Below are 21,789 nucleotides of genomic sequence, written 5' to 3'. Positions count from 1 at the left end.
AAGAGCTCAAAGCCTACTTATGAGATGGTTATCCCCATTTACTAAATAAATAAATAAATATTTTTTTTGAGTGTAAAAATTCTTTCAAATTAATATTCTTTTTAAAAATGTATATAAAAACTAAATTTTTTCCTTGGACATCTTTACAAGGGTATACGAAAAAAAGAAAAAAATAGTTAAAGATGAAAATTTTCTAAAAAGTTAGTATAATTGAGAGTTGAGAGTTGAGGTTACTTATTTATTGAGAGGGGATAATTAAAAATGAAGCTCTGATACCATGTTAAGAATGGGTAACAAAAGTGGGATTGAAAGTACAAGAAACACGGATAGGATCAAAAGTCTAGAAGGAATTAAAACAAAAGACCATAATGGATTGAAAGTCCAAGAAACATGGGTGGGATCGAGGGTGGATTTGGTGGAGTCCCAAATCGATTGGAGAAAGGAACGAGTGCCAGCGAGGACGCTGGGTCTTGAAGAGGGTGGATTATGAGATCTCATATCGGTTGAGGAGAAGAACAAAACTCTCTTTATAAGAGTGTGAAAACCTCTTTCTAGTAAACGCGTTTTAAAAATCTTGAGGGGAAGCCCGGAATGAAAAGCCTAAAGAGGACAACATCGACTAGTGGTGTGCTTAGGCCGTTACAAATCGTCCAAGTGGAATCTAAAGTCTAATTTTCATTAATCTTCACAATCAAATTCTGAAGATAAAATAAAATATATCAAATATAAAATTCTAACTAATTACGGCTATATAAAATATATTCCTATACATAAATATATACCTCGAAATATGATTTATAGACAAGAAAAATGTAGCCTACAAGGTTGAAGGAAATGATAGATAGGAGAGTTTCAAATGGAACAAGTGGTTTTAGACAACAAGAGTTGCTTAAGAAGATGGAGAAGTTTTTGATTGATTCAAACTGGAAATTAAACTCTCCATTCAGCATTCTTTTAATTCACAAACAATTTCAATCCAATCAATTTCAAAATATTTTTGAGATAAAACTAACAATTTCAATTCAAAAGTTTGAATATTATTAAAATTAGTTTAATAATCCTTTCCCTCGAGGCATCACCCAAATTGGAACGAAAGAGAGAAAAAAAAGTATATAAAATTAGCTAAGCTAACCACAAACCAAAGTACTTCCCCTCATGAAAGTTCCCATACAACTAATAACATAACTTACAAATTCACCATTTGCAGAACAAACCCACTAAATTGCGAAAACCACCCTTGTGATTGAACAACAACTATACTATGATGAGTGCATTCAAAAGACAACGAGAAAGAGATCAATAAACATGTGGTTACCGCTTTTTTGTGAGGGAAGAAGACACCCAACCAAACCCAGTTTAAGCCTTCTTACCTTTCAATGGCCCTTTTGGGATCTTGCTCAAAACCTTTTCTTCAAACACGGCGTAGTGCTTTTTGAACTCAATTAGTGCCTTTTCCGCTAATGGGTCGATCTTATCTTCATACTTCTCATACAGAACAGGAACAGTGTGCAACAAAACAAAGTCTGCGTTTTCAAAGTTGTTGTCAAACGTCAGAATCAAGAAAGGATGATAACAAGATGGCTATAAATATGAAGATAGAGCTCGAGTTGTCAAACGTCAGAATCAAGAAAGGATGATAACAAGATGGCTATAAATATGAAGATAGAGCTCGAGATGTCGTTACTTATGTAGAACAACGTCAAGAAATTGCACCAGCTTCCCACGATTGACAGAACCCACAAGCCAGCGATTGCCTGATATAGAGACATAACATTTCTATAATCTAGATAAAATTCAATTATTCTAACTTCGATTTCTGAGACTACAAATTAGCATATTAAGTATAATGGTCGAATCTGTAGTCCAATCAAGGTATATATATTAAGTTGCGCAACTTGTTCAGGCTCGGTTGCTACTTGAGAGTTGAGATAAACCCAACAAGTAAAATACACACAATAAAAAGACAAAAAGAGTGCATCAATAGCAGATACGTACAGTGATGAATTTCTTCAAATCTCTTCCAGTCGCAATGTCCCGCAATAATGCAAAACCACAATTGATTTCCGCCCTCAAAGTTGAAGCAAGCTCCAGGAAGGGGTCCGCAGGAAGTTGAACTTCTGGGATTCGGGGTGGACTCCTGTAACTACATTTGTTAAACAGTGGAAAGACGAGCATAATTTGAAGTCGCTAGAAACTTAATTATTGATAAAAGGAAGTTGAGATTCAGTAACTCACTTGTAGATAAATGTGTGGGCATTGGACCAAACAAACAAGAGCCCAAGAGAGAGGATCAGAGAACGAGAAACAAACGTAAGCAGATGGCACTCGAGCAGTTCAAAGAAAACCCAGATAACAGTGGCTCCAGTAAGGACACCAGCTGAGATCTTCTTATTCCTCCACAAGAATAAATCAGCAGCTGCATATGCAACAGGGGCCAGAAACGGTCATCAACATTACCAATCGCCAAACAAAAAATAAATTACCATACGACATAAGCAAGACAAGTGTCGTCATCAGAGCATATTCAAATGTGAAATCAGAAATGTGCAACGCAGAAAAAAATGAAGTAGAAGTATTGAAACTGGGACAAGGAACAAATATAACAAGTTCGGGGAAGAAAATAATAAATACTCTGTTCTGGAAGCTCAATGAATCACTCTATTATACCGTACGCTCGATCTGAACTATCAATGAAAATAATAAATACTCTGCTCTGGAAGCTCAATGAATCACTCAATTATAGCGTACGCTCGATCTGAACTATCAATGAGTCCCAGTAAGGTAAAGCAAGCAGAATCACTCAATTATAGCGTACGCTCGATCTGAACTATCAATGAGTCCCAGTAAGGTAAAGCAAGCAGATCTACAATTTCTAATTGTTTATATATTCTAAATCCAAGCAAAGAATAGGGAAACATGCTAGAACGAATCCAAAGAGCAAAAAGAAGCCTAAGAAACACCAATCAAGACGAAGGTCGAATAAAACGAATAGAAGCAGTGCAAAACTTAGGAAATGTAATAGAAAAAGCAAAACAATTATTCAATGAGTTCAAATCAGAGAGGTAAGATTCCGTACGTTTTCCACCGCCGAAGACATGATGAACTGGCCTCTCCCTTCCAAAAAGGCGGAAGACCTTCTCCTTCAAGGATCCCTCGGTTTCAGAGTCTGATCCCGACGAAGAAGAATCATGATCATGAATCTTCTCGACTATCTTGTCGATCAATGACTCCGATTTCGACTCACGAAGAAGAATCATGATCATGAATCTTCTCGACTATCTTGTCGATCAATGACTCCGATTTCGACTCAACGTTGTCAGAGTGTTCCGCCATGATTGATCGATGGCGATTGCAGTGACCAAGATCTGAAGAAGAAAAATCAAGCAACTCGATGCAGAGAGAGAGAAACTAGGGTTTTAGAAGAAGAGTTGAAGGAATTTGAAAAGTAACGAAAATGGAAGCAAGAACGACAATTAGATATTAAATTAATTGATTAATTAATTAACGGGTTGGCCAATGCGAAAGCAGATTGACGGAAACTGTCGTGGAAAAGGTACGGCGTTAATTGACGGCGTTGAAAAAAGCTGACGATTTAAAAGGAATGTTTGGGAAAGTAGCCGACACGAAGGGGAAATATGAGGACACGTGGCATCGAATCAAACTAGGTCAGCTCTGGACGGCTTGGACAGTTCTGTGGGTCGGTAATGGGGTCCACGTTTTGTGTGAAATACCATAACAGTCCTTATTTTCTCTCCTTTTAATAATAATAGTTTTAACATCCGAATAATTATAAATTATGATAAATAAAATTAAAAAAAAAATGTAATTTCAAGTTAGATTGAGTTGTGAAAATTTTCGGGTTGGGTCAACCAAAAATTGGGTAAAAAAAATCCTTCCGATGGTGAATTAAAAATTTATTAAAATTTATAATTTTTTTTTGTGTTGCTTTTTTTTTTTTCCTTCCGATGGTGAATTAAAAATTTATTAAAATTTATAATTTTTTTTTGTGTTGCTTTTTTTTTTTTAATCATTTCAAATAAGATATTTAATTAATAAGCTTAAAAAAAAGAACTATTTTGAGTAAAAACATTTGAAACCCAAGCCGGAATTTTCTTTTAAAAAATAGTTTAATATTCAAATGCTATAATTGTAATATTTAAGTTAAAGACTATGTTGAATTTTTTATTTTTATTTTTATTTTTAGAACTATGCCTATTAAATGATTTCTTTTGAAATTATATTAGTAAAATATTATTTTATATTTTTGTCTATGAACTTACATTAAACTTCTAAGAGGGTAAAAAAATAGTTGGATTGGGCTGGGCCTTTCAAGTAAAGATAGTTTAAGGGCCAGGCCTTTAATAACAATTTGGGCCGGCCCGTTAGTGTAAAGATTTTTATCGAGAGTGCATATCAATTGGGCCCAAATATATTGGGCCTATAATCTGAACTAGCCCTTGGACCTTTTGATGGTTTGAAATTGGAGAGAGTTTTGAAGTAGGAAATTTAGGTGATATATGAGTGAATTATGAGCATTAATTGCCAATTCGGTATGTTGTTGTATCCAACACTCGTTTCATTTATTGTTTCTACAAAACTTAATTTCATATCAATAATTCAACCCTAATTATTTTACATATTTTTGTATAAAAGTTTAAATTTTTTTACCAAATATAACACGACAGATACCGATTCAAATCTCTAACATTTTGATCAAAAAATAGGGTGACTGAAACTGGTATAACTTGAATGTCGTTCTTACTGTGTTTTCTCTCTATAATTTTCATAGTTTTGATTGTCGTTCTTCCTCTATAAGTCTATCTATAAGTCTACATGTATTTTGACTATAGACTTCAATCACGAAGCAAGTAACTAATCGATGATAGTATAAATCGAAAGATAAAAACGTGCAACATAGTTTTGTAGTTCTCGTGCAATATTGTTTATTTGTTGTTCTTCGAGTGAAATGCCTTAGACATTTTTTTTTTTTGTACAAATTTTCAAGATAATCAGAATTTGGTCGACGAAATGATGGGTTTTCAGACTTTCGGTTCTCTTCTACAAGTTTTTCGATAATGCTTTTAGTCAATGAACTTTCAAAGATGTGATAACATTCATCAACTTTACACTTTCATTTTTAAAACTTCAATTTTCTACTTTTAAATATAACTGGACTAATCAAACATATAAACTTAGTCAACCTCAACATAACTCGGCTAATCAAACATATAAACGAAGAACACGAGTGATTTTCACTAATTTATTTAAAAAAAAAATTAAAATAAATATAAATCTCCCAACATAAAATTGTATGGATGTCCGTTGGCAATAAAAAGGCAACAACATTCCCGTCTGAAATTTCCACAGAAAAAGTGAAATCAATGGATTCATAATTAAACTCGGGAAAGGTGACCGAAGTGCCTATCCAAATCATAACAACATCAGTCATCATCCACCGTTCAAGGGATAATAAGCAGAAACAAAAGCAAATTCCATCAAAATGTTCAGTCCTTTTGAATGTTCTTGAAATCGTACAAATTCCATAAACAAAAGCAAATTCCATCAAAATGTTCAGTCCTTTTGAATGTTCTTGAAATCGTACAAATTCCATCCAAAATTAACCAATGATTCCAACTTCTTCACATCCACTTCAAAGAGATAATTGGCTTATGGATTAAACTCAAAGAGTGAAACCCATGTTCTTCAGTTCTACTGCTGAATTTCAATGGATTTAGGAACAATAAGGGGAAAAACAATGGGGCAATTTTGTTGCACGCTTGCCAAACCTTTAGCAAATGATGATGGAGATGAAAATTTAGAGAGAAAATGGAGCAAACAGACAGAATACTACAGTGGAAGTAAAGAGGACCCTTGAGATGAGTCGAGCGAACTTTTTCGCACGAAAAGGGAGGAAGAGAACTAGAAAAGTTCTTCTTGTCTCATTTTTTCTTGTTTGATTTTCGGATAAACGAATCCAACACTATCAGATCTACACAAGAATATAGATTCATGACTTCTTAGCGAATTACTCAAAAAGTAAATTGAAAAATTCATGTATAGGTCGAACAGTTCCAAGAACATTCAAAAATAGGAGAAAACTCAGCACCATTGAAAAATTCATGTATAGGTCGAACAGTTCCAAGAACATTCAAAAATAGGAGAAAACTCAGCACCTTAACCAAAGAATTTACAATTTCCTAGGAGAAAAAACAGGTAAAACAAACAGAGAATATGGAACTAAGAGAAAGTAGAAGTAATAGAAGAACCTATTGGAGTGTTGTCGATATCAATCAATCGATCGAGCGACCGATCATCTCCTTCTCCGATCCGCCATGTATTGTGAGAGCGGCACAACCTCCTGCAGAGGAGTGGAAAGCGGCGTCGGGAGTGGCGAATTCCGGCAAACCGGGCAAGAGCCATTAAGCTTCAACCAAGCGTCGATGCAACAGAGATGAAAGTAATGTCTACACTCGGGCATCATCCTCAGCATCTCCGCCTCCTTATACTCACATAGACAAATAGAACAAACGCAATTAGCCCCGGCCATAGATTTGTCCTTGGAGAAGGGGAATTTAGGGTAAGAGTTAATCACAGCTTGATCGAGCCCAACGACGCCGTTGTCATCGTCGCGATCTGGAGCGCCGTCGTCCTCGGCGACAAAAATGATTTGCGGGAGAATGATACCGGCATCGGAGCGCGAGGGAGGCGGCCTGGAAGAAGAGAGACGGAGGTTGCGGGAGCGGGAGGCGCGGCAGCAGACGTAGCGAGGGAGGCGGCCTGGAAGAAGAGAGACGGAGGTTGCGGGAGCGGGAGGCGCGGCAGCAGACGTAGAAGGCGAGGAGGAGGGCGGAGAGGAGGACGAGGAAGGCGAGTGCTATGGCAATGGCGTAGCCGAAACCAAGCTTGGCGAAGGAGTAATTGGAGGAAGAAGCGGTGGAAGAGGACATTGAAGAGGATTTGGAGATGGAGATGGTAATGGAGTTGCAGCAGTTGAAGCCATGTGGAAGAGGACATTGAAGAGGATTTGGAGATGGAGATGGTAATGGAGTTGCAGCAGTTGAAGCCATTAGTGGGGAAGAAGAAGAAAGAAGAGAAGGAAGGAAATAGGGCAGATAACTTTTTGGGGGAAGGTGGGTGGGGATTTCAGACGCAAAGAAGAGAAGGAAGGAAATAGGGCAGATAACTTTTTGGGGGAAGGTGGGTGGGGATTTCAGACGCTGCATTTAATACGCCCTTCGTCTTTTCCAACTCTCACTCACTCACTCACTCTAAACCATTTTCAATCTAATAAGCTCTCCCCACTCTACCCTCCGAAATCACGATAGCACACCGTTCCATGTTTTGCTCTATTACTGTTTGTAACAGCTCAAATCACTGCTAGTACTATTGTTTGCTTTGACCTGTTGAGCTCGTGAATTTTTTTCAAATAAGCATGTGAGTGAAGACAAAATATGTTTAAAAGATCCGTGTTGATTAGATTTCGTTGGCTCAAGACAAGTAAGTACATAGTCATGCCCTAGGAATGCGAAGAAATAACGAGATCATTCGTTGTCGAATTCATATTCTAAATTGTGATCAAAATTCTGGACGTGAGACGTTATAAGTGATAAAGAGTTAAACCTCTCCAATTGAATGTGGTTCGAGATCAAACTAAGATAGAGAGTAGTGGGCATGAGAAACCCGAATAAATAAGGAGTATATAAATGAATTCATTTGAATATATTATTATCAAATAAATTACGTAATGTTAATTAACAATAATTATAAAATATGTATAATAAATTAATTTCTAAAAATTAAAACTCTATTACTTACAAACATATTACCAAATATATTATAAACAACCTTCTAAATTAGCATCCAATTTTTAAATTAATTAAGAAACGTATATTCACAACTATTATGCCTACTTTTATTAACATCATTTGTATTCAAATAAATAAATTAAAAATTAAAAATATGATAATTAAATAGACACAACCTACAAACCTTTTAAATTTGTCGGGACGAAAAACGCAATTATAAATTTATTCTTTGGAATATATATATATATATATTATATTATATTTTAAAAATGGAATTTTGACTTGACTATTGACTTTTGGACTTAGTTTTGTTATTTTCTGCACTTCGGACGCATCCTCCCTTTATATATATATTTATATTATTTTAATTTTATTAATTAACTAAAAGAAAATTAAACTTTTTTTTTAAAGAAAAACCGAAAGGCATGAAAATTCGTTGAAAAAGTTAGAAATTTTATTAATAAAATAATTATGTAAAAGAAAAGAAAAGAAAAGAAAAGAAACTATTCTAACTTCCAACGGTCGGATAAATTGGCAAATAAATTTAAAGTTTATTTGAAAAAGGAAAATCGGCGATCATTTCGATTATAAATTTGTCCTAACCCACAACGAATGTAAAGTACATTTATATTTCAAATTTAGAAAGATATTATGAATCTTATTTATTAAAAAATAAAAAAGTTTCATTTAATAATTATTTTAAAAATAAATACTCGAACTTACTAACATTACATTTTAATATACATTTATTTTCCTAATTGTTTTCTTTTCATATTTAAATTAACTTTATACTTTTAATAAGTATGTTAAAAAAAATAAGTATAAAGATGATCCAACCTTCTTACCCATTCTTACCCATTCTAAAGTAACGATAGTTTAAATATAAACATTCCAAAGGTTAGATGAACACCAACTCTCCATAATAATATGATATTGTTTTCATCATTCACACTTCTTCTTAATCGAGACCGACTCTTTTTCTTTTGGAGTCCTTTGTTCGATATTTGAGAATTTACCAATCTATTGGTAAGACTAAGTTTAGGGTATGACTATGCTACTATGTTAAATAAGATATTGTCCACTTATCTTATCCACTCTGAGTATAAAACTCTTATGACATTACTTTGGACATCTCGGAGCCTCGTGCCAATGAAGATGGTTACTGGTTACAAACCCAGGATCTCCCTAGGCTAAATTAGCTGGGTTAGGTTTGATTTAAGAGTAAAAATTAATATTGTTGTAAATAAAAAATTAAAAAAAAGAATCATCTCAAGTATTTTAGGATTGGATATATATAATATATCTATATAAAACTGGACACAAACTGCTTGGAGAATATAGATATGGTAGGGAGATGATGTTGCTCTTGCTAACAAGAAACCTTATTATCCATCACGTAAGCGTGATTTGGAACTTTTTAACATTTGATTAAACATAAATTAAACGAAGAAAGAAAGAAAGAAATATAGCTATTTGAACATGTCAGAGAAGGTAGGGAGCTTGATCTCGCCTTTTGTAGACAGAGGAATGGTGAAGTCTCCAATGACCGGAAGGTCAATGGTGAGTCTGATCAGCAACTCGTAATCAATGTCCCAATCTCGCCCGATGTCCTTCGCTAAGCTTATCATTACCGAGTGCGGCACCTTCACCCCCACTTCCACCATCGTCGAACCGCTCGCTTTCAGAGATCCTGGATCTGGCACCGTCCCTGTCACAACCGTTCTGCACATTCGATCGATCCATCAATCACAAGATCTCAACAACAGGCACCGTCCCTGTCACAACCGTTCTGCACATTCGATCGATCCATCAATCACAAGATCTCAACAACAACAACAACATCAACATCAACAACATCAACAACATTTCATTCCTTCTTTCCTATTGAACGAATCGAGATCGTCTAATCGATCGATTCAATATATACATACTAATCGATCGAGACCTAATTTACGAAATCAAAAACAGAGGAAATCGATCGATTCAATATATACATACTAATCGATCGAGACCTAATTTACGAAATCAAAAACAGAGGAAATTTGAAAATGCGAGTAAACGAGCGAACGAACGAACGAACCTGCCGTCGCTTTTGAGATTGTAAGAAATCTCACAGATAGGAATGGCGTGGCTGTAAGGATTGGAGACGGAAACATAGGCCAAATACTCGACGGAATCGCGGCTCAAACGCTTGAAATCGACGTCGGTGACGGAGGCCTCTGGCTTCGGCATGTTAGCGACCTTCGTGGAGACATAGTTCTTCGCTCTGTCGATCAAACCTGCCATTTTCGCAAGGAGATTGAAGAGAAGTGCAAGAAGATGAAGAAATACAAAGCAAAGACGGAGAAATGGATATGCAGAAGAAGACGGGAGAGACGGATCCTTATAAGAGCGACCAGACTCGAGAGAAGTACGTAAGCGTGTAATTGTTTGAACCGACAACGAGTCACACGTGTTTCTTTGCACGTGTAATTAAATGTAGTTATGTAGTACACGTGGAAAATAAATGAAAATAGAAAAATGGTTAAGAAATGAATAATAATAACAATAATTATCTTAATCCATCATTTTTTATGAAAATAGAAAAATGGTTAAGAAATGAATAATAATAACAATAATTATCTTAATCCATCATTTTTTAAAAAATTTATTACTATTATTATTATTATTTAAATTTAGAGTTTATTAGTTAGTGGTTATAAATAATACATACAAACCCATCGAATAATTATATCTTATAATTAATTATTTAAATGAAAATTTTACTATTTAATTTAAAAATAAAAAGAATATTTACAACTAGAAAATAAATAATTGTATTTATTTTAAATTTACTTTTAAATAATTATCTTTATTTTAAATTTGGCTAGAAAATAAATAATTGTATTTATTTTAAATTTACTTTTAAATAATTATCTTTATTTTAAATTTGGTATATTAAAAATGAATGGGGAAAAATTATAGTAAGATTACAAAGGGATTTAAAAAAATAATATATAAAAATTAAAAAACCACAGGCACATAGAACACAATTTTAAAAAATAAAATTAATAAGAATATTATATAAAAATTAAAAAACCACAGGCACATAGAACACAATTTTAAAAAATAAAATTAATAAGAATATTTTGAAAATATAGAAATTAAAAAAATTATATAATGACAAAGACCGAGATAGATTTTAAATAAATTTGTAATATAATTGGAATATTCACAATAAAGGAGAAAAATTGATTTTTATCTCTTTATTTGTTAAAATAATTTTATTTTATCTGTATTCACAATAAAGGAGAAAAATTGATTTTTATCTCTTTATTTGTTAAAATAATTTTATTTTATCTGGCCGTAAATCTTGATTTAGTAAAACTTAAAACAAATTTAATATAATGAACACTGCAAAACTATATAAGAAATGAACAAATAGATGCAAAATGTTTGGAAAAAAAAATAAAAAAAAATAGAAAGCATGTATACAAACGTCTTATATTTCATTCTATATTTTTACAAAAAAAAAAATCATCTATTTTTTAGATCATCGCAAATTCCTAACATAAATTTTTCAATATTTTCTTGAAATATTTATTTTAATTGACAATTTTTATTTTATAATAATCGTCTATTAAAAAATGTAAAATAAGTTTAAAAAATTCATATGAAAAATATAATATAACTCCATTTCTAAAATTTTAAATTTAAATGGTATAATGTAGCTGCAACATTTTAAAAAAATAACTTTCTTTATTTATTTTAAATAAATAATACAAGTATAACACAAAACTAACTTATTATATACATAAAAGTGAAGCGGGACAGAATCGAGGTTGGAGTTGGGAAATGTAATTCCATCACAATCTCCATTTAACTAACATGGAAAACTCATTCGGGTAGGTCTCATACCCCATTTAAATTGAATTCCCAACTCGGAATCCAACTCATTCGGGTAGGTCCCGTACAAGGCCTCGATCTTACAGAGTTATAAGGGGTTTGAATATACTTCTCTTCCTTTTCTATTATGTTTTTAAAAAAATTAAATTAATTTCCATATAATTTTAAATTTTTTTATTTAATTAGTTATTATTTAAGCTTTGATTTCTATGATTTACCATAAATCGTCTCAATGTTTAAATAATAAATAAATAAATAATAAAAATAAATTCCTTTTATCTAAATATTATAGTTTTAAAATTAATTTTAATATCATTATCTAAATATCATTCCCTAAACAATTCTTTTATCTAAATATTATAGTTTTAAAAATAATTTTAATATCATTATAAGTTTCAAATCTTCATACACCACACACACACACACATATACATACACACATATACATACACACACACACACACACACACACACACACACACACACACACACACACACACACACATATACACACACACACACACACACACACACACACACACACACACACACACACACACACACATATACATACACACACACACACACACACACACACACACACACACACATATACATACACACACACACACACATATACATACACACACACACACACACACACACACACATATACATACACACACACACACACACACACACATATATATATATACATACATACACATTATTGAGGAGGAAATGAAAAGGTCATGGCAAAGACTGCATCCAATAATTATGAGGAAAAGCAACAAAGTTTAGAGAAAAAACATCAGAATAAAGGCTTCTTTCCATTTAAGAATCCCATCAAGTGATCCAGAACTTGAGGCCCTCCATCACGCAGACCAGAACTTCTTTCCATTTAAGAATCCCATCAAGTGATCCAGAACTTGAGGCCCTCCATCACGCAGACCAGAATGCATAAATTCATTAGTAACCCACAGCCTGATTCCTGCTATTTGGGAAGCTGTCTCCATGGCCAGCTTGAAGTTTACGTACATATCTTCATAGTAAACTGCTGCTGCGACCGGGACCTGTGATTGGGATTCCGAAAAGATGTTTAACTTTTTGCAACAAAAACCTCCCAACCTAATCCTAATGCTTGTCATGACAAGTTGTTATGGTAAAATTGACATCGGTGAAGACGGTGATGGTGGAGACAGAGACTATGAAGGGAGAGGATCGTTCATGCTTAAAACCGAGTGGCTAAACTAACAATGTAGTAACTATGAGCACGGTGCAGGAGATGAACCTATGGCAGACTCGCTCAGGCAAGTTAGGATGTTTTGCAGTAAAGTACCCAAAGACGAGATTTTCGGGATAGAAACATTATAAAAAACACTACTTGGAAATGTGCAGTAAAGTACCCAAAGACGAGATTTTCGGGATAGAAACATTATAAAAAACACTACTTGGAAATGTGGAAGCAGTTGGAGAGAATACCTTGTTATTTTTAAGAGCAGCAATGTCATATAGGGGAGGCCAATCCTCCTTCTCGGCCAATATATTAGCGGCGTCTTTGAACGGTTTCAAGGCATGAATCTCGTCAAACATCCACGGGAAGATCATCTGCAGAAGCATTACAATTGGAGCATAAATCTTGAATAATCTCGTCAAACATCCACGGGAAGATCATCTGCAGAAGCATTACAATTGGAGCATAAATCTTGAATAGATATGAATGAGTAGAACTTCCAAAGATGTTTTTATTCTGGATTTATCCAAAGTCAAGCAAGATCTCATAAACTCAGATGGCTATTTACTCGATCACCATGATGACATTTTATGAGTATAATGCACCTACCTCTCCAGTGAAATACACAGGACATCCTTCTTTTACAGCCTTAGTTTTATGAGTATAATGCACCTACCTCTCCAGTGAAATACACAGGACATCCTTCTTTTACAGCCTTAGTTGCATCGAATTTGTTCTCCAGTTCATTCCTTATTCTTTGAGCAGACCAGCGAGACGAGGCGCCCTTTGGGGAACAGGAACACGAAGTGGCAAAAAGTTCACTCTATAGAGAGTTCAAACGACCAATATGCCTTTGGGGAACAGGAACACGAAGTGGCAAAAAGTTCACTCTATAGAGAGTTCAAACGACCAATATGTAATTCTAAAAGGTAAAAAAGGAGGTTACCTGGCAATATATTGACTCGTGCATGAGACCATAAAGAGGATTTGAATCAAGTGAGAGCCAGCCACTGATCTGCAAATATGTCTAGTTGTTAGAATCATTCAAGAATGAAGTTTTAGTGATAATCACAACCAATGGAAATTGTAGAATACTAACAGCATTGAGGAAGAAATAACTGATTCGTTTTGGTGCTCCAGGAACTATTATAGGATCCCATACTCTCTCAAACCTGACATGATTAACTGATTCGTTTTGGTGCTCCAGGAACTATTATAGGATCCCATACTCTCTCAAACCTGACATGATTGAGGGGGAAAAAGAGAGAGTAATTAGATTACTACACACATTTCTTGAGTTGACTATTCACTTATCCAAAAGAATGAAACCAGAAAGACGAAAATTAAGACGCCTTACAAATAGTGCATGCGTTCGAAACCTGTACTAGATCCTAAAGCAGAAAGCCCAAGAGTTTGCAGCCCTTTAGGAGTCAGGATACCACCACAGGGAAGAGGAACCTATACAAAAACAAAAAAGAGTTTGCAGCCCTTTAGGAGTCAGGATACCACCACAGGGAAGAGGAACCTATACAAAAACAAAAAAGAATTAAGTGTTTCTTTCAGAGAGTTGTAAAGGGATTTGAGAGACATTTGAGCATTTCGTTCGGGTTTTTTATAGCATTATGATGACATAATTCACAAGGGATTTGAGAGACATTTGAGCATTTCGTTCGGGTTTTTTATAGCATTATGATGACATAATTCACAATTGTACTCACCCCGCCTCCATTCTCCTCCAAGTATTTCACAACTTCATGGACGATTTTGACATCCTGAGGATACCTCTTGTAGTATTTTTCATTTTGAATAATAATCTTTTCAAAGCATGCTCTATACATCCTGAGGATACCTCTTGTAGTATTTTTCATTTTGAATAATAATCTTTTCAAAGCATGCTCTATATACAGAATCTGCCGTGCATCCATTCCCTATTGGAGGGATTCCTCCAGTTATGAGGACTTGTTTCAATCCTTTTGGTGCAAAACTCAAATACGTAATTGCACAAAACCCACCATAGCTCTGTACAGGGAAAAAGAGATTTTGGTGCAAAACTCAAATACGTAATTGCACAAAACCCACCATAGCTCTGTACAGGGAAAAAGAGATTATCTTTGTATTTGCAGTGATTTAAATTACCACACAACAGAAGGCAATAACTTATATAAAGCAAAGCCCCATTTAGAATCCCAAAGCTAACAAGTCTGCTAATTGCTTTATGTAAGTTCAACATGTTGCAAAGCCCCATTTAGAATCCCAAAGCTAACAAGTCTGCTAATTGCTTTATGTAAGTTCAACATGTTGAGCGAAGAGTACTAAACTCAATGTGTTGCTTGCAAAGACTAGAAGTCATCTAATAAAGTAAGGACGAGTAAAAGAGTACTAAACTCAATGTGTTGCTTGCAAAGACTAGAAGTCATCTAATAAAGTAAGGACGAGTAAGGAGCGCTATGCTAAACATGTTGATTGCAAAATTTGAAACTAAAAAAGAAACACTAAATTGCATACCTGACCCAAAATGGTCCAAGGTGCAGCATCAGGAACAAGACGAGTCCTAATGAATTCAGCATCATTCACTATGTTATCAGCTCGAAAATGTTTCAAGTAGTTGGCCAAGTCCTCAGCACTTTGGAATTGCGACATGGACGATGGAGACAAAGGAGTCGATAATCCTGTTCCCCGCTGCAGTGATATACATATGTAAGTGGAATAAAAGATCATGACAACAGTTGTTTATATTTCAAATGCTGTTGCTCAAAGGTTGTCGACAAAAGCCATGCCTGGTCCATCAATATAACACGAAATTCTTCACATGCTTTTTGTATCCATCCACTTGCTTCAGTAGGTCGCGGACACTCAAATCCAGGTCCACCTTGTAAGTATACAAGGTATGGCATTGGTTGCTCTTCTTTCCCCACTGCAATGCAGAATCTGTATTTGTTAAGGGTCGCAATTACTAAAATCATAATTGATTTAACAAAACATAAATGCCCAAAAACAAAAACAACCCAGGTACATATAGGAACTGACAAAATAATTCTTTCGAGAAAGGGATGGATTGCAAATCAAGTAATCATCACCAAATAGCTTTCAGTATTTGAAGGATTTGGTTATAATATCATTCAATATTTAAGAAGTCCCTGAATCAGTAGCTTCAGCAACACTCAACTTCTAGAAGATGCAAGAAAACTATTTGTATTCTGACTGAGATGTTCAGAAAATTTTTTAGAACCCATATTGCATTCTGCAACAATTTTAATCACAAGTAAAAATTTAGTCCATATGATTTGGAGGAAGATCGCTAGATTTTCGTCCTTAGAGTTAGCTAAAACCTCATAAATATTCCCTATGGTTTGATAAAACACACATAAATAGTCCCGGTGGTAAGGATCATTAATGAATGTTTTATCAAACCATAGAGATGATTTCTAACATTTAAACCATAAAGATTAAATTCTAAATTTCTCAAAATTTTAATTAGAAAATAAAAAAAAGATAAGATTTGAAAATTTTGCTCATTTACCAAATACCATAAGCATAACCCCATTAAGAAACCCTATAACATTTTTATGATAGTGTTCTTTTCCTTGCTTTATCTTGGTAAGAACTAAATTCTCTTCTTCTTCTCTTACAGTTTTTCTCAGACCAATTGGAGAATGTTAATGTAAGTCCAATGGTTTGAGGCTTTCTTTCTCCTTTTTTTTTTAATACATTACATAGATCAATGAACTTATTTCTTGAAAAAGAATGCAACTCTCCACGAGGAGTGTCCTTCATAGAGTGACACAACTTGTTTTCCAGCTTCATAAGTTTTTTATACAAGTATGAAAGAAATAGAACCGTTGAAATTGATAGACATGACGAATAAAATTACTTAACGAATAATATCCTATTAATGTGTTAGATTCCTACATTAGAAGGAGCCTTTTACAATAAGAATTTAACATGAGAGACAAACCTTTTTATTCTTTATACAAGAAGCAACTACCTTATTTGTGATGTTTTACATGGATAAGAAGAAATTAGAAGGAAGCCGCCACAAGCCTTGCACTAAGATAGAAATTGCAGAAGTACTTCATGGATATCACTGTTTTACCCTAATTCTAATTAACAACAATGACACCATAACTCCACAAAATCAATAAATGAACAGAAAAAATATATATATGCAAGTGGTCGAGAACAGTCGCCACTGGATTACTATATTCAAAATTTTCAACAAATCGAAAGTAAATTTAAAGTGAAATTAGGATTTGATTTACCTGAAACAACTTCCCGCGCATAAACGGAGATCTTGGGAGAAGAGTGATCTAGAGAGTAATTGAGAGGCACAGAGAAGTAATGGTCTCGGAGCCGGAGCTCCGGCACGGAGTACCACGTGCCAGCTGAGTGCTCCGGCGGAGATGCTTCATTAGAAGGAATGGTGCCGGCCATGACTGCCAATGAACGAACGGAGCTCCGGCAATGGACGGCGGAAAGAAGTCTTGTGAGTGGAATTAATGAACGGGCGGGGGAGGAGGGGAAAGAGTGAAAGAGGAGTGCCTTCATCAAAAATGGCGGAATAGCTTAACTATGGTAGGGGGCGAATTGTGGGAATTTTTTTTTTTTTAATAAATACCATTTTAACCCCTTCTATATTGGTGGTGATTATTTGTACGGCAACAGAAATAGTATTTCAAATGTAGATTGGGTAATTTCATTCATAATTAATTTTTTTTTAAAATTGTTTCTGTCACACATCATATCAAATTAAAAAACAGATCCACCTTATCTTTTTTTCTTGAATTCAAACAAACAATAATATTAAAATTATAATAAACATTCAAATATATTAAATATTTTAACTTGTGGGACCCACACGGTGTTCAATGGTATGATATTGTTCACTCTAAACATGAGCTTTCGTGGCTGTGCTTTAGGCTTTCCCAAAAAATCTAAAACCAATGGAGACAGTATGCTCTCATGGCTTAGCCCAAAACGCCTAAAACCAAAAGAGAGAGTATTATTTGATTATAAACTCATGATAATTCTCTAGATTATTAGCATGCTCTCATGGCTTTGCGACCTTAAACCAATCGAGATAATATTCTTTGATTATAAACTCATGATCATTGTCTAGATTATTAGCATGCTCTTATGGTTTTGCTTTCTGCTTTCCCAAAAGACTTCAAACCAATGGAGATAATATTATTTGATTATAAACCCATGATCATTTCCTAAATTAGCGGATGTGAAACTTTCAATTATCCAACCCACTGAACGCGTCAAAAAGTTACCAAAGATTTTTCAGGTTAATTAAACAAAGTTAGGAATGAAGATTACATATTTCACCCCACTTTATTGATATATATAATATGTTAAAAATTATGTTAGCAATATTGAAAATTGAAATTTTAGAAATTATGTTATAAGATTAGAAGAAAAAACTTGTAGCATAAAACCTAATTCTTATAAATTTTCAAAAAGTTATTGTAAAAATAAATAAATTTTTTTTTGTGAGAATGAAAATGAAATAGTAGATGAGGAGGAAGACAAGAATCTTTAGTAGATATGAGGATTAAGAAATGGGAGGGTAAATTAGTAAATGGAATAATTAGCGAACAATTCACAGTGTAAATGGTATAATGCATGGAAATGAGCTTTTAAAGTTTACTATAGTTTTTGAAACACACAAACAAAACCCAAAACACCACTTTTATCTTACATTTTTATAGAAACAAAACAAAATTCTTAAAACACTACTAAGACGAACGTCCAAACATGAAAAGATTTACACGTAAAAACAGGAAAAATACACACAGGATTATTAATTCATCACGCTTTTAAAAACATCCCAAAAATTTCTTCGGGATGGTTCCGGTTGCTCGGAATTTGGCAGCCGTCTCCTCCGCCTTTAGCAGCTCCTCCGACCGTTGCGCTTCCACCATTGCCTTCTTTTCTTCTGCTTCTTTGTGAATGATGGCTACTTTGTTTTTCATTTTTTCTCCATATTCAGCCTTTTTCTTCTCCAATTGTTCCTGTTTTCTCAACCTTGTTATACAACAATTCCACACTTTCTCCTTGTCCACTTTTCTTTCTCAAATCAAATCCAGAAAATTTAGCTACCATTTATACTCTAATGGTATGAATCATATTTTAAGAAAATAATTGAGATATTTTAAGAATAAAGGTACCTATTTTAAGAAAAGATCCAGATATTTTAAGAAAAATATTAAGAGATCTTAGGAATAGATAAATACCCTCCACCCAAAGATCAAGATATTTTAGGGATAGATTCTATTGTAAATACTCTCCACCCTATCTAGGTTTTCATCCAAGAGAAATACAAAGTATAGAGTGCAATAATTTTTTTTATAGTGTTCTAATCTCTTTTCGATTAGTGTTAATAAAGAGTGCAGAGTGTTCTCCACAAAGAGATGTGTTCATCATCCCTCACCTCGTAAGTAAAATGTCCAATTGAAAATTATTGTTAAACCCGAGAATGGGAACAGGGATTAATAGTTACCTCAATTTTTTTCAACTTTGCTTCAAGGTTGGCTTTTTTGCTGTTCTCCCATGCAGAAACAGCAGAGAGCTTCTTCTGGGCCCTATTAAATTGTCAGACAAATATTTCAGTTCGTAAGTTCTTATCATGACATGAATACTGATGTGATACAGCAAAAAGTTGAATTTTAAGTTTGGAAATTAGAGGAATGAATGTTGGGAATCAGAATCCAGCTCGCTCCCCTGTATCTAATAAGTAAATAGGACGAGTTCAATCAAAGCCTTACTTGTTCTCAGCCTTTGATTTTTCACTATCTTCCCAGGCCTTAATGAAGGAAAACCTTTTCTCCTTTTCAACCTCCGCAAGAGCGATATCTAAGACAATTGAGGATCAGGTCAGTTTGTGAACGATCAAATTGTTACCACAGCAAAGATAACATTCTTCAGGACAATCTTGTGTTTTCCGCACAAAGATCTTAAAATATTTTATAATTGTAAAACTAGAAGACTTAGATGGGATAAGATGCGTGCTATACGCTCACCCCTGTCAATTGATCCACCGGAGGCTTTCTTTGGTACAGAATCTTCTTTGGTTTCTGCCAAGATCCAACAGTAAAGCAATTATAAAAGCACCCAAAGATAGAGGTTTCAGGCTAATTAATGCAATAAACCAAGGTAACTGTATAATACAGTACAAAGCCATTAAACTAGAAGGAAAATCAAACAAGCTATAATACAAGATGGAAACAAAAGTTATCAAGGTGGGACAAAAGCAATGCTATATTAACTTTAGCAAGAAATTTGGATGAAAATAAATTGAAGTATACGCAGTATAAAGCAAACTGAGTGATGATTTTCAAATCACAGCCAAGATTCTAACTCTATCCATGGTGAGAGTTAGACCGATTGCCTGAACCCTGTCACCCCATCAATAGTTACCAAGGAAAGTAAACAGATGGCAAGTTAAAACCATAAGGTAGTATGTCGTTAAGATGCAACTTAAACAACTTTAATTTAAATTCTTGGCCAATTTTATCGGGTAAGAAGAATCAAATGACAGAAAGGACACGGAGATCATTCTTCAAGACGACGCTAGACAGCTGTGCTGCATTATTAGCATTAGCATCTTCAAAAGTATTGATAAAGACGAATGCCTTGATTCTACCTTACCCAACTGCTAATTACTAAACAATCAAATTAGAGAAAGCTATTACGTCAATTTGTAGTTTTTTTTTTTAACAATGTCTTCCTTTACACCTATAAAGGAAACAATTAATAAAAAGCTAAAGCATAATCTTCAATTTGTCACTTTAAGCATATTGAAGAATAAATTAAGTGGCAGTTAAAACCAAAGAGTATCAGAAACGCCTATGGGCCCAGTACAGCATATGTCACTGATAACAAAACAAAGAGAGGAAAAATTATTCAAGAGGCACAAAAACTTATTTCTCTTCATCTCTGGAAATCCGGGAAAAGAGTGAAACGAGACTTTCCGTGAATAGTATTATGCTGGGATTGGGAATTAAGAAGTACTTAGGAAATAAAAGACCAAAATGGTACTAAACTACAAAAGAAAGATAAAAATATCGATTCAATCCGAACCTAACTTATTGGATAAATACCAAATGCAACCCTAAACATTGATGTTTTCGCGTAATTGTTGAACTTTGAAAAAGAAGAGTGAAACGTTCCGCATGTTAATGAAGAGGAAAATATTCTCCCATACGAATAGAATTAAAAGAACTTCGACAAATATGAAGGCGATGGATTTACATTTGACTTTCTCCAACAATGCAATACTAACATCAAAAAGAATTCATTACTGTAATATGGAGTTCATCATTTCAATTGGATCTAGCAAATTTTCACGCATCGGCATCACTCCCAATCAAATTTGTACAGATTCTATTCTTCGACTAGATCCATTTCTCGACGACCAAACAGAGTGCGAAAAGTATAACAAGACGAAGGCCTGAATTCCTAATCTATGCACAGTACGCGCTCGATGAAGAAAAAAGCACACAACAATTCGCCTATAATTCAAGCACTCCAACACTTCATATCGTGATAAATCAAGGTAAGAAATGAGACAGAAATGAACAAATCGATATCGTCGCAATCGCAAGCAACAAGCAAAGCACAACAACGAACAGATAACATAGAGGAAGAAAGAGAGATTACTATTCGAGACTGGCACTGGAACCAAGGCTTTTTCCTTATCCTCAACTGACGCCGGCGGCGGCACTGAAGCGGGAGAGGAATCTGAATTTTCTGGCGCCGCAACCATCGTTCTCAGAATTCGGAGCAAAAATGATTAGAAATGAAAAATCTCCAAAAAATTTCACCAACGATTATCGCTATCCTCGTGGGCCTTTACATATATAT

At 34.4% G+C, this 21,789-nt stretch overlaps 5 protein-coding genes across 8 annotated transcripts; all 5 read right to left on the bottom strand.

Annotated features, from left to right (window-relative positions):
* Positions 1 to 1,095: 1,095 nt before the first annotated feature.
* LOC111473339 (reticulon-like protein B1) lies at positions 1,096 to 3,468 on the bottom strand. Its single transcript, XM_023118888.1, has 6 exons — positions 3,280 to 3,468; positions 3,077 to 3,212; positions 2,236 to 2,416; positions 1,996 to 2,137; positions 1,685 to 1,754; positions 1,096 to 1,523 (listed from the first exon to the last, which is right to left on the bottom strand). Exons 1-6 carry the CDS (start codon positions 3,331 to 3,333, stop codon positions 1,357 to 1,359), a joined length of 750 nt encoding a protein of 249 aa, XP_022974656.1. The 5' UTR covers positions 3,334 to 3,468; the 3' UTR covers positions 1,096 to 1,356.
* A 2,639-nt stretch (positions 3,469 to 6,107) lies between these two features.
* LOC111473352 (RING-H2 finger protein ATL67-like) lies at positions 6,108 to 7,143 on the bottom strand. Of its 3 annotated transcripts, none has more exons than XM_023118905.1 (3): positions 7,068 to 7,117; positions 6,778 to 7,000; positions 6,108 to 6,710 (listed from the first exon to the last, which is right to left on the bottom strand). In XM_023118905.1, the coding sequence occupies exons 2-3, from the start codon at positions 6,945 to 6,947 to the stop codon at positions 6,311 to 6,313; spliced, it is 570 nt and encodes a 189-aa protein (XP_022974673.1). In that variant the 5' UTR covers positions 6,948 to 7,000; positions 7,068 to 7,117; the 3' UTR covers positions 6,108 to 6,310. The 3 variants fall into 3 exon arrangements, with proteins under 3 accessions (XP_022974673.1, XP_022974674.1, XP_022974672.1); XM_023118906.1 differs by having other exon boundaries at positions 6,778 to 6,933; positions 7,001 to 7,097; XM_023118904.1 differs by having other exon boundaries at positions 6,778 to 7,143.
* A 1,973-nt stretch (positions 7,144 to 9,116) lies between these two features.
* LOC111473334 (desiccation protectant protein Lea14 homolog) lies at positions 9,117 to 10,144 on the bottom strand. Its single transcript, XM_023118884.1, has 2 exons — positions 9,886 to 10,144; positions 9,117 to 9,527 (listed from the first exon to the last, which is right to left on the bottom strand). The coding sequence occupies exons 1-2, from the start codon at positions 10,089 to 10,091 to the stop codon at positions 9,275 to 9,277; spliced, it is 459 nt and encodes a 152-aa protein (XP_022974652.1). The 5' UTR covers positions 10,092 to 10,144; the 3' UTR covers positions 9,117 to 9,274.
* A 2,288-nt stretch (positions 10,145 to 12,432) lies between these two features.
* Positions 12,433 to 17,496, bottom strand: LOC111473341 (proline iminopeptidase-like). Of its 2 annotated transcripts, none has more exons than XM_023118890.1 (12): positions 17,184 to 17,496; positions 15,702 to 15,838; positions 15,430 to 15,603; positions 14,774 to 14,943; positions 14,643 to 14,706; positions 14,282 to 14,382; positions 14,024 to 14,096; positions 13,871 to 13,939; positions 13,601 to 13,708; positions 13,173 to 13,298; positions 12,643 to 12,763; positions 12,433 to 12,575 (listed from the first exon to the last, which is right to left on the bottom strand). In XM_023118890.1, exons 1-12 carry the CDS (start codon positions 17,467 to 17,469, stop codon positions 12,502 to 12,504), a joined length of 1,503 nt encoding a protein of 500 aa, XP_022974658.1. In that variant the 5' UTR covers positions 17,470 to 17,496; the 3' UTR covers positions 12,433 to 12,501. The 2 variants fall into 2 exon arrangements, with proteins under 2 accessions (XP_022974658.1, XP_022974659.1); XM_023118891.1 differs by having other exon boundaries at positions 14,643 to 14,760; positions 14,828 to 14,943.
* Positions 17,497 to 18,534: 1,038 nt separating this feature from the next.
* On the bottom strand, positions 18,535 to 21,789 carry LOC111473340 (remorin-like). The gene is made up of 5 exons (XM_023118889.1): positions 21,586 to 21,789; positions 19,947 to 20,000; positions 19,692 to 19,779; positions 19,427 to 19,508; positions 18,535 to 18,938 (listed from the first exon to the last, which is right to left on the bottom strand). Exons 1-5 carry the CDS (start codon positions 21,689 to 21,691, stop codon positions 18,744 to 18,746), a joined length of 525 nt encoding a protein of 174 aa, XP_022974657.1. The 5' UTR covers positions 21,692 to 21,789; the 3' UTR covers positions 18,535 to 18,743.

The sequence above is a fragment of the Cucurbita maxima genome, unplaced genomic scaffold (assembly GCF_002738345.1).
Source record: "Cucurbita maxima cultivar Rimu unplaced genomic scaffold, Cmax_1.0 Cma_Scf00115, whole genome shotgun sequence".
In the NCBI taxonomy this organism is placed as follows: domain Eukaryota; kingdom Viridiplantae; phylum Streptophyta; class Magnoliopsida; order Cucurbitales; family Cucurbitaceae; genus Cucurbita; species Cucurbita maxima.
Note: the sequence above shows the minus strand (reverse complement) of the source record. Positions and strands in the feature narration are given on the sequence as shown.